Below are 12,684 nucleotides of genomic sequence, written 5' to 3'. Positions count from 1 at the left end.
ACAACGTAGGTGCCAGGTGAGACTCTCTAGGGAGCTCATTCCACAGCCAGGGTGCCACAGCAGAAAAGGCCCTCCTCCTAGTAGCCACCCGCCTCACTTGCTTTGGCAGGGGCTCACGGAGAAGGGCCGCTGACGATGATCTTAAGGTCCGGGCAGGCACATATGGGAGGAGGCGATCCTTCAGGTAGCCTGGCCCCAAGCCGTTAAGGGCTTTAAATGTTAACACCAGCACTTTGAATCGGGCCCGGAAATGGACTGAATCTCCAAACGTAGGACGATTCGAAGATTAATAACTAGCCTGCCTTTTTCAGCATGAGGGCTGTATTCCCATCTTGGAAAGGTCTCGGTGGCCACATGCCATCGGTGGGTGGCATCAAAGGCAAAGTGGCTATAGCCATAGCGAAGCCAATGAGCCTGATTTCCTGCATCTCCAAGGGAGGGGTGATCTATAAAATGGGAGGGGGGTTGTCAGCATCTCTGTTACCATCTAAGCTAGGGAGGGTGGTGTTAAAGCAGGGGTCCTCAACCTTTTTGGACCCATGGGCACATTTGGGAATTTGAGAAACTGCTGTGGGCACCACCACAAAATGCCTGGTGGATTGTGACTTTGTGTCTACCTGTCGCATCTATGGATCTCAAGCTGCATCTTATTCAGCAAAAACTTGGGTTTCATGTCTATTGGACTCTGCAGCGTCTCTTTAATAAAGGAACATCTCGTTCGGCTAATTGCTAGTGATGCAATACAGCGAATACTTCTTTTAAATGTATGTGCTTTCATCTGTAAGGCCGACCACCTGCTTACTTGATCCTTGCCCATCGTGGCTCATTATGGGCTGCAGAGAGAGACTGGGTGAGGGGATCAAGGCGGTGGTGAACGCCTCCCTTGAGGAGGGAGTGATGCCATCAGCCCTCAAGGAGGCAGTGATAAGACCGCTCTTAAAGAAGCCCTCCTTGGATCCCCAAGTTCTGAACAACTTTCGCCCAGTCTCAAATCTGCCATTTTTGGGCAAGGTGATTGAGCGGGTGGTGGCGGTGCAGTTGAAGGCACACTTGGAAGAAACTGATTATCTAGACCCATTTCAGTCGGGCTTCAGGCTTGGGCATGGGACAGAAACGGCCTTGGTCGCCTTGGTAGATGATATGAGGAGGGCTCTGGATAGGGGTGAATGCTCCTTCCTTGTTCTCCTCAACCTCTCAGCGGCTTTTGATACCGTTGACCACGGTATCCTCCTGGACCGCCTGGAGGGGTTGGGCATTGGAGACACCGTGTTGCAGTGGTTCCGGTCCTTCCTCTCCGGCAGGTACCAGAGGGTAGCACTGGGAGAGGAGGTTTCGGACCCGTAGCCACTCACTTGTGGGGTGCCACAGGGTTCCATCCTCTCCCCGATGCTATTTAATATCTATGTGAAGCCGCTGAGGGCTATCATCAGGAGGTTTGGGGTGCGGTGTCATCAATATGCGGATGACACGCAGCTCTACCTCTCATTCAAATCTTCACCAAGGTTGGCCGTAGAATCCCTGTCCAAATGTCTGGAGACGGTGAGTGGCTGGATGGGGAGGAATAAGCTGAAGCTGAACCCTGACAAGACCGAGGTACTTTTGGTGGGAGACAAGAGGAGGTTGGGGGATGTTGACCTGGTGTTGAATGGGGTACGGCTACCCTTGAAAGACCAGGTCCGCATCCTGGGGGTCATTTTGGACTCCCAGCTGTCCATGGAGGCTCAGGTGTCAGCTGTGAGCCGGACAGCGCTGTATCAACTCCATCTGATACGGCGGCTGCGCCCCTTCCTTCCCGACCATCTGCTCCCATTGGTAGCACATGCCCTGGTCTCCTCTCGTCTAGACTACTGTAATGCACTCTATGTGGTTCGGAAGCTGCAGCTGGTACAGAACGCGGCGGCTCGCCTGATTAAAGGCAGCTGCCGGCGAGATCACATCACTCCAGTGCTGAAGGAGTTGCACTGTCTACCAGTTGTTTTCCGGGCCAAATTCAAGGTGTTGGTTTTGACCTTTAAAACCCTACACGGTTCTGGCCCAGCCTATCTCAAGGAGCGCCTCCAGCAGCACCAGACAGGCCGCTTAACAAGATCAGCCTCGGCTGGCCTTCTCTCTGTCCCATCAGCCAGGACAGCTAGACTGGTGGGGACGAGGGAGAGGGCCTTTTCTGTGGTGGCCCCCACTCTGTGGAACTCCCTCCCTAGGGAACTCCGCCATGCCCCCTCTTTAATGAGCTTCCGTCGTGCATTAAAAACGTGGTTGTTCAGGCAGGCATTTGGGGCGGGTTAGGGTATTTTAGAAAATGTTTTTACTGTAGAATTTTATTGTTTTAAACTGTTTTAGTGTACGCTGTACATCGCCCAGAGTGGCTGGGTGACCAGCCAGATGGGCGATTAATAAATTTAATAATAATTAATAATAATGTTTTATTTATTTACAATATTTATATACCGCTTCACATCAGAAGATTTCGGAGTGGTGAACAACAAAGGTAAAAGAATAAGGGCGCAATCCTATCAGGATAGGCAGCTGCCTCCAAATTCGGAGGTTACTGTCTATCCAATGCAGGGGAGGAGAAGCGCAGAGGGGATCATCCCCTCCGCGCTTCAGCTGCCCTGCATTTGTGTCTAGACAGCCGATTTCGGCTGTCTAGCCATGGGAAGGTGGAGCGGGGGAAACGGCTGCCAGAAGACACATAGAATGTGTTGTACCAGCATTTCTGCCTTTCCCGCCCTGGAACGCCCCCTGGAACACCCCTTTTTCGCCGCTCCACACTCCTCTTCCAAGCGGGGAGCGCAGGGCCATTCTAAGCTGCCTGTGAGGCAGCATGGTGGGGGGGCGGGTTGATTTTCAGGGAACCGACCTTGGAACACGGGCTCTGAGGTCATTTCCCAGAAACTGACATATCCTATGGCCATCTAGCTGCTGACTAGCAGCCATAGGATTGCTCCCTAAAGCACCAGCTTAAAACAGTTAAAACATTTTTTTTTAAAAGACAAATTCCATTCAGGTTGAATTTAATAAACCATGTTGGCAATGCCCAGTAGTTGCTTCTTTGTGGGGGGAGATTATCACACAAATGAATGTTGTATTGGAGCAGTCTTTGATATTCACTGATGTACACAGATAAACTTTGTACTGGAACAGTCTTTCCTATTCACTGATGTATGCGCTCTTTTAAATTATTGATCTTCATGGAAATGAACAAATGGTCAGCATAAATGGATTCTCTGTGCCCTTTTGTCAGCTAAAAGACTGGTAGTGCAACATTGGAAGGATAAACGCTTGCCTCCTATAATGTAATGGATTGAGGACCTTATAATGCTTTCAATATCTGAATGGATAGCATATAGACACCACCTTTGAATGTGTCAAGGGCTCCTTGGAGGCCCCTCTCAGTCTAATCCAGTAGCCAGGTCCAGACACAGACAAAGGAATTCCTTTCAAAGCTTTATTCTTCTTTTACAACTTAACAACTATACTGATTGCAACTAGATCTGAGCAGCACAGTACCTATGCCCTAAGTTGGAACAGTTGGTCCCCGTTTGAAAGGGAATTACTGGCAGACCCCTGAACTTAAGGACTAGGGAGAGTCCCTCCCCTTTTCCCTTGGATCCTCTGGGCGCAGCCGTTGTTTGCGCGCCAACCGGGCACGACGCCTCCTTTCTGCGCCCTCCATTTGGCGCCGCTCTCTGTGTCGGCGTCGCGCATCCACCAAGTCTGCTTCCTACGCTCTGTCACTCCCAGGACTGCTATCTAAGCTAGGAATGCTGGTGGGAGGAATCTCTGTCAGCTGTTGGTCCTGGGAAAGAGGAGCGCGCTCCTCTCCCAGGAGCGACTGCTCTTCCTCAGAATCAGAACTACTCTGGGATTCCATGGGCTCAGTGTCTACCCTGACAGAATGGATGCTTATCCTGATATTTGGTCAACCTTTGTTGAAGCCTATGTATAATTACGAGAAAGTTGTATGCATTTCATATGTATTCCTTGCTTTGGATGCATACAAATCCGTGTATGTATATTAAAAAAATGAGAAAAAAATGTGGGTGCCTGTGGGCACCACATTGGGGACCCCTGTGTTAAACTGAACTGTTTGGGGTACAAAGTAAAGGAGGCATGTAGTGTTATGTCCGTGACCAAATGCCCATTTGCTTGCCCCTGGGAGGAGGAACCTGGCTGCTAACACAATATTTTGATTTTTTTAAAACTTGCAGATTCGGGCGTCTCGGCTGGAACAGATTGACAAAGAGCTGATGGAGGCCCAAGGCAAAGTGCAGCAGTCTGAACCGCAGGTAAGGAGACTTCCAAGTATCTGGGGGCGGGGGGAGAGAGACAGAGAAGGATGGGTTCCCCCATTCTGTTCCTTTGAACCTTTTCCCTATGAAGTGGCACTGACCCATAGGAGAAGTCAGTTGGGGCCAGGGCTGACAGTGGGCAGAGCCAGAGCCAAAAGTGGGCGGGTTACTTTGGTTGCAGAATTTCACTCCATTCTTGCAGAATTTCACTTTCTATACTTTCAGGATTTAACTCCGTTCTTCCAGAATTTAACTTTCTATACTTGCAGGATTTCACTCCATTCTTGCAGGATTTAACTTTCTGTACTTGCAGAATTTTACTCTCTTCTTCCAGAATTTCACTTTCTGTACTTGCAGGATTTCATTTTCTAGACTTGCAGGATTTCACTCCATTCTTGCAGGATTTTACTTTCTGTACTTGCAGGATTTCACTTTCTGTACTTGCAGAATTTAACTCTATTCTTCCAGAATTTCGCTTTCTGTACTTGCAGGATTTCACTTTCTATACTCTGTGATGTCTTCCCCTCTTCCATAATCCCAGTTAGGACAAAGGAAGCTGCCTTATACTGAGTCTTCCAAGACTTCTCTAGTCCTAGCCTGACACTCTAACCCAGATTCCCCCACCGGCCATGCTGGCTGGGGATAATAGGAATTGTAGCCCAACACATCTGGTGAGTGTCTCAGTTGGGAGAAGGCTGCTCTAACCACTACACACCACAGCCAGTGTGTAGCTAGTAATGGAATCCAGCACCCACTGGCTGGAGAAGCAGGGAACCGCAAGCTTGCCCAACTTGGCTCATGCTGAGTCAGGCAAGCTCAGGGATCCACAAGCTGGCATCCGGGGGGCCGAGCTGGCAAAAGGTTGCTGAGCTCCACCCCCAAACCAATTCCTCCAACATCCCTGATAACAGCACATTAAAAAAAAATCACAAGCCAATGGACAAAGTGGCAACAGCAAAGAAATATACTTGCTCACAGATATTCATTTCAGCTTCCCTGGTAAATAAGCCCACAAAAGTTACTAGCCTGCAAAAAGCAAAACTTAACTGTTGCTTGTCTCTTGGGACTGGCAGAGAAGAAACGGAGAGCTCCATCTCTCCTGCAATGGTCTACTGCATTTCTGTGCTCTTTCCCTCCTCTTGTTTTCCATGCTGGGTGCAAAGGTGGCATGGAGCACTAGTCACTTGCCCACATGCAATTCTGTGTCACCCATGGTGACCAGGAGAATACTTACATACAAGCAGCTTCAAGATTTAAGCAGTTGTGGTGTGTGAAACAGCCTGCTGCGCACTTCATGGCTCCCTTAGCATTGAGGCATGCGCAACTGCACACCTGTGCACTGGAGGTGAGATGCATCTATTCTGCCCTCTTAGATTTAACTAGTTTTTTTTATATATATACACACACACACACTCCAGAACAACACATAAGTAAAACACTACAACAATGGACATAACAAAAAAATGATACATACAACTAACTAAATATAGATACATTTTAATTAGCAGCAGTGTGGGTGGGAAATGGCCTGCTGCACATAGTGTCCATGCGCACGTGCTTTACACACCTGTGCGCTCAAGACAAGATGTATCCATTCCCCCAATCTGAAATGTCAACTTCTGGAGATTCCTCCAGGTCGGGAGCTGAAAAACAGCAAGCAACTAACACCAACATTTCAGATGACGCACTCTCCTTCTCCTCCAAAAGCAAAAGTCAGGATGAAATGATTTACCAGGGAGAAGGACCAGGAAACAGGGTGAATTTGGGACAGTCCAACTGTATGAGAAATGGTCCCAGAAAGAAGCAGAATGTTCGTGTTTTATTCCACCCCCCTCTGAGAGTTCGGCTTTTGTATGTGTGTCTCTGGCACTGGGGAAAAGGGGCAGTTGCTATGGAGATGAGATGTAGGCCAACAAAGGGATGGAAGCTTTGTGGTCACCGTGCCAGGGCTGGGCCGCACAGATTTTCGACAGAGCTGTCAGTGTGTGTGCGCACGTGTGTGCACGCGAGAGAGAGCGTGAGAGAGCGCAAGTGATCTGTCTGGCAATACCTCAGTGCCTCAAAACTGATGTGAGCCAACTATGGCTCCTTTCTTGCCATTTTTACATTCACCATGGAGAGGAGAAAGCTGGCCTTGAGCATCCTCACAAGAGCTATTTCCTACTGAAGTGTTTCCTGTACTCCTTCTAAAGCAGGAGGCAATATTCTCTCTCTCTTTCTCTGTCTGTCTATGTTTCTCTCTCTCTCTCTCTCTCTCTCTCTCTCTCTTTCTTTCTATGTTTCTTTCTTTCTTTCTTTCTTTCTTTCTTTCTTTCTTTCTTTCTTTCTTTCTTTCTTTCTTTCTTTCATCTTTCTATCTTAGTATCTATCTTTCCATCTATCTTTCCATCTGTCTGTCTGTCTGTCTGTCTGTCTGTCTGTCTGTCTGTCTATCTATCTATCTATCTATCTATCTATCTATCTATCTATCTATCTATCTACCTACCTACCTACCTACCTACCTATCTATCTATGTTTCTCTCTCTCTCTCTCTCTCTCTCTCTCTCTCTCTCTATCTATGTGTCTGTCTGTCTGTCTGTCTATCTATCTATCTATCTATCTATCTATCTATCTATCTATCTATCTATCTATCTATGTTTCTGTCTGTCTATCTATATCTTTCTATGTGTCTGTCTGTCTGTCTGTCTGTCTGTCTGTCTATCTATCTATCTATCTATCTATCTATCTATCTATCTATCTGTCTTCTTTCTATCTATCTACCTTTCTATGTATCTTTCTGTCATCTATCTATCTGTCTGTACTGTTAAATGGCCCAATAAGCCAAGTTCTCTGGGTGGTGTACAATACATTAAAAACAAAGTGCAAACATTAAAATGAGAGAAAAACAGTGCTGAGCACAACCAAGATCAAGCCAGCACTACCATTAAGTAGAGTGAGGCAGTTGCCTCAGGTGGCATGTCCTGGGAGGCGGCAGCCAGAAGTTGGAGAAGGGTGAAGGGTAGCTGATGCATGCCCTAAGCTAGCCTGCCGCCTTCGGGGGGCGGGGGCATGGAGGATGTTATCCCACTGTCAGTGTTGAAGAAAGGTTCCACTACCTTAGTGGCCATCTGCCTCACCTCATTCAGCGGGGGCTGACCCTTTGCAAGGGTGTCACTTCACTCTGACATGGCCGCCCCCAGGTTTGAGGGCGTGTGTGTGTGTGTCTTGGCCTAGTACTCTTTGGGAGGCAACCTCCTATGTCGTGCCTCTGGAGGTGATGGGACATGTAGTCCAACACAGCTGGAGGACACCAGGTTGGGGAAGTCTGATTTAGACTCAGCCCAGTGGTCTCACTTGGTGTAAGGTGGCTTCCTGTTTAAATCCGGGCTTTATTTACCTATTTATTTATTACATTTCTATACTTCCCAATAGCTGAAGCTCTTGGGTGGTTTGCAACAATTAAAACCATAAAACACAACACATAAAATGCAATATGAGAGTTTAAAACAACAGTATATCATCATCATCATCATCATACACAGATAGAAGATAGCAGTGGAAAGATGTAAAATACACTACCAGTTTAATGCAGAAACTGAAAAACTAATGCCTGGGAAAATAAAAAGGTCTTCCCATAGTGCTGAAAAAAGCACAATGTAGGCACCAGGCAAACCTCTCTGGGAAGTTCATTCCACAGCTGGGGGGCCACAGCAGAAAAGGCTGTCTTCTTAGTAGCTACCCGCCTCACTTCCTTTGGCAGGGGCTCACGGAGAAGGACCCATGAGGATGATCTTAGGGTCCAGGAAGGTGTATATGGGAGGAGGTGATTCTTCAGGTCATCTGGCCCCAAGCCATTTAGGGCTTTGTAATGGCCCCAGGCCTGTAACCAAGTCTCCTGTAGTTTTAGAGGGGCCTAGAGCTCCATAATGGCTGGCTTAGGTTCATTATTGGTGCAATTCCCTCGCTAGTGGGTCTGTCGGGGGGCCCTAGCTGGCCTCTTTCAGTCTACTCCAGTAGCCAACTCCAGACACAGACAAAGGATTCTTTTCAAGGCTTTATTCCATTTACAACTTCATAACTCTATCACCAGCGACTAAGCTATGAACAGCAGAGTAACCTGTGCCCCAGGTTGGAAACAGTTGGTCCCCGTTTGAACAAGAATCACTTGCAGACCCTGGACTTATGGGCTAGGGAGAGTCCCTCCCCTTTTCCCTTGGGTCCTCTGGACGCGACCATTGCTTGCGTGCCGAACGGGTGCTATGCCTCCTTTCCACACCCTCCATAGCTCGTCACTCTTTGCGTCTGCGTCGAGCATCCAGCCAGCCCTCCTCCCGCGCTCTTTCACTCCCAGGACCTCTATCTATGTCTGGAATGCCAGCAGGAGGAATCTCTGCCAGCTGCAGGGCCTGGGAGGGATGAGCGTGCTCCTCTCCCACGGACAGCTGCTCCTCCTCAGAATCAGAACTGCTCTGGGGTTCTATGGGCTCAGTGTCCACCCTGACAGGGCCTCTGAGCATGTGAGCTGAGTCAAAGGTCGATAGCGCGGCCTCAGCACATTCCATGCTAACGAAGGCTAGCGTCTTATCAGGGCCTAGGACGTGCCTGAGAAGTGAGGCTCTGTTTATGCCGAGCTACAGGTGGCTGTGCTGGGCAACGTCTGATTGTTCTCCTTCTGAACAAGCGCTGTTAGCCTATGCTGGGAATGGACGCTAATTGATGCTTGCTGCTGTCATGCTGCCTCACTGCTGACGTGTATGGTATAAGACCCACTGTACCCCTTGGCTCTGGGTTCACAGAAGCTGTCTGATCCAACCACTGGGTCCGCCTGTGCGCTGTAGGTACTCAATAAAGGCTCCTTGTAAGCAAACCTGGGTCTGGCTTATCACTATCTCGGCACCTCCAAACCTTAGCAGCCCACAGCCGGGGCATACAGGCTTTGAATGTAAACATCAGCACTTTCAATTGGACCCAGTGCAGTTGGAAAAGTACTGGTGTAATATGTTCATAGCAGCCAGTCCCCGTTCATAATCTCACTGCCCTATTTTGGACCACCTGAAGTTTCTGGACTGTTTTCAAAGGCAGCCCCACATATAAACGCATTGCAGCAATCCAGACAAGAGATGACCGGAGCTTGGACAACTGTAGCTTTGCTCTCTCTGTCCAGAAAAGGGTGTAGTCGGTATATCAGCCTAAGCTGATGAAAAGTGCTCCATGCCACCGGGTCTGATTTAGAACTATGAGGACTGGGATCTTGCTTCGTTTTTATGGGAAATGGTAGAGCGGTAGAGCCCATGTCTTACATACACCTGGCAAGTGACAAGAAAGATGCCTTCTGTCCCCAGGAATGCAAGAGAGACACCGCCAGTCAGGATCCTGGGCTGAATGGACCAATCTTTGTAAACTGCCCAGAGACCTTTGGCTCTTGGGCACTATAGAAATGTAAACAACAACAACAATAATGATAATGATAATAATACATTGTCAGACCTGGAATAAGGCTGCATCCTCTGCTCCTGCCTGCAAAACAGAGGAAACTGTCTTGATTTTGCTCATCTGAGACAGTGAATTAATTCATGAAGAAAAAGAACCCAGCAGGGTGCCATCTACTCTGTTACAGACTCCCTGTTCTATGAAAAGCTTCTAATTTTTCTTTTTCTTTTTTCGTTGCCTTGTAGCTCTGCGGGAAACTGTCCGGCATGGAAGAGGATGAGGGCCTCAAGGTTCCAACCCACCCCGAAGAGCAGGAGAACCTCCCTGGCAATAGCAAAGTAGACAGTTCGTTTTTCGGCGATTAATTTCTCGCACTCCTTTTTCATTTTGTTTTAACAAACGAAATGAACCAAGTGAGATATGCAACAAAAACGTTGCAGAACGGAGAGTTCCTGTTCGCTGCTCCACTCAGCGATATTCCATTCCATTTTCCCCAGCCAGCCAGTCAGTTATGACCGCTTCCATGCTACTCTATTCCATCCTCTCTTTTTTTTTCTCCCAACATTCAGTCAGTATTCCATGACTACTGATCAAGTGTGGTGCATCCTCATTGGATTGTTGCTGTTATTCTTCAAGATCCTCTTTTTTTATATACTTCTGCAAACTTTGGGGTTCAGCTGAGCCTTCTGATACCTCCCTCTAGAGGGTATCCAACAGTGTTCACCCAAACATTATATTCAACAATGACACCATGTACCTTAACTATATAGCATGAAACATAAGCAATATTCAAGTTGCATTCAGATCACTGAATGTGGTGAGACCAGCCACACACTTTTGCTTTCTCCCTTTTCTGAATCTTTGTAATTCATAGAAGCAGAGTTGGAAGGGTCTGAGGTAGGGATGTCGGAGAAATCCACAATAGAATTAAATGAGTTTGGATTTCTATGAATCCGACCTTCTGATTCCATAGCAGACCAGCTTTTCCCGAGTTGCATGGATTCCGCAGACTTAAAGAGCAGGGTTGTTTTTTTTAACTTTCTGGAATTTTACACAAATATAGTTGTAGAAAAATATGTAAAATAAAAAAAAACACCAGCCAAAAATGTGCATTTCCACCATAAAGCATGAAAATGTGCATTGGGAGGGGGCGGAATTGGGAGTTTGCACAACTGTGAATTTGTACACATTTGGGACACTGGAAAAAATCTGATTCCGTCAAGGAGCGGATGATGGAACGAGAGGCACCTGATAATCTGTGAAACCCACACAGAACAGATTTTATATCCCTAGTTTGAGGTCATCTAAACTAACCCCAGCTCAGTGAAGGAATCTTTCAACTCCACCATCCCTGACAGATATCTCTCCAGCCTCTGCCTAAATACTTCCAGTGAAAGAGAACCCACCACCTCTTGAGCAGTGGAGTAGTGGAGGCAGGGTTCACAGGGATGCAGTGCCTGGACTTTTTGTTTAGCAGGGATGCTGACATCATGTGCCATCCCGCTCAGACTTCCCTGTTCCCTGCCATTTTGGGGCTCTCCTTGGGGGCATGGCTATAGGGATTGTCATGAGGAGCACCTGCACTTCAAAATGCACCACTGTGCCACCACTCCTGAGGCTGTCTGTCGCACAGCCTCAGCAGCTGGACGTTTCTCCTAATGATCTGCCCAAATCTGCCTTCCTTCAACTCCTGAGCATTCGTTCTAGTCCTGCTTTCCGGAGCAACAGAGAACGAGTCCATTCCATCTTCTGCATGACAGCCCATCATATATTTGAAGGCTGCTCTCATGTCTTGGCTGAATCTTCTCTTCCGCTGACAGCTGCTATATTCGAGCGAGAGCCAAAAATAAAATAAAACTCCCATGTGGGAGCCGGCAGGTTACTGAGTGATGTAACTGCTTGCTAACTGGAGAGGCTTCCCGGGAGGCTGAATGGCACGAGTTCCAAGAAAAGGGAGAGATGGATATTTCCCGCTCGGAGACAGGGAGAGAATCCGCCGCGGGGTTCTAGCAATGAAATAGAAGCAAGCCATAGTTTTAAAACTCACTTCACATTGATCTCACCCTTACTGCAAGGAGCTGACAGCACTGGGTGTGATTCTTTCCTCACCCTGTTTTTAACCTCACAACAGCTCTGTGAGGTGGGTCAGGCTGAGAGGCAGCCACTGTCCCAAGGTCACACAGTGAGATGAGGGGGGATTTGAATGCAGATCTCCCTGGTTTAAGTCAGATCACTACAGCATATTGGCCAATTGTCATTTTTTTGTTGTTTTGTCTGGTTTGTTACTTTGATTTTTGTTGTAATAATAATAATGCAACACATTAATAATTATTATTCTATTCTATTAATAATTATTAATGTGTTGCATTATTACTCTATAATAATAACATAATCCTATTATATAATAACAAACACATTACTAATAATAATATATTGATATTATTAATCATTAATATGCTGCTTAATTATTATTATATAATAGTAACATTATAATATTATATAATAATGCAACACAATAATAATTATATTATTAATATTAATTATTAATGTGTTGCTTTGTTATTATTATATAATAACTTAATAATATTACATGATTATTATTAACAACCATCATAATTATAAAAATCATAACATATTTTTCATAACAAAAATCATAACATAACAAAAATTATAACAACAACAACAGAAGCTGTATACTGGGTCAGACCCTGGGTCCATCTAGCCCAGTATTGTCGACACTGACTGGCAGCAGCTCTCGGGATTTCAGGCAGGAATTTTTCCAGCCCTACCTGGAGATGCCAGGGATCGAACCTGGGACCTTCTGCATAGAAAGCAGGTGCTCTACCATTACTATAACAATAACATATCCCCGCTTTCACCTATCATAGAATCCAAGGCATAATTTATTATGAATAATAATTTTAAAAAACTGATAATATCTAAGCACCCCTGTAGTGCATGTCAAGCACTGAAAGTGCTTTTT

General features: G+C 46.6%; 1 protein-coding gene across 2 annotated transcripts in view; it reads left to right on the top strand.

Moving 5' to 3' along the window:
- LOC146333980 (adenomatous polyposis coli protein 2-like) overlaps positions 1–12,684 on the top strand; it is a 42,487-nt gene that overhangs the window by 12,566 nt on the left and 17,237 nt on the right. The window contains exons 6-7 of one of the 2 annotated variants that reach the window (XM_084825127.1): positions 4,212–4,289; positions 9,947–10,039. In XM_084825127.1, coding sequence (XP_084681253.1) covers positions 4,212–4,289; positions 9,947–10,039 — 171 coding nt within the window. Of the gene's footprint in view, positions 1–4,211; positions 4,290–9,946; positions 10,047–12,684 lie in introns of both variants that reach the window. The other variant, XM_084825128.1, reaches the window with a different exon arrangement.

This window comes from Heloderma suspectum, chromosome W, assembly GCF_057233095.1.
Source record: "Heloderma suspectum isolate Gila_16-S chromosome W, 16-S_ref, whole genome shotgun sequence".
NCBI lineage: Eukaryota > Metazoa > Chordata > Lepidosauria > Squamata > Helodermatidae > Heloderma > Heloderma suspectum.
Note: the sequence above shows the minus strand (reverse complement) of the source record. Positions and strands in the feature narration are given on the sequence as shown.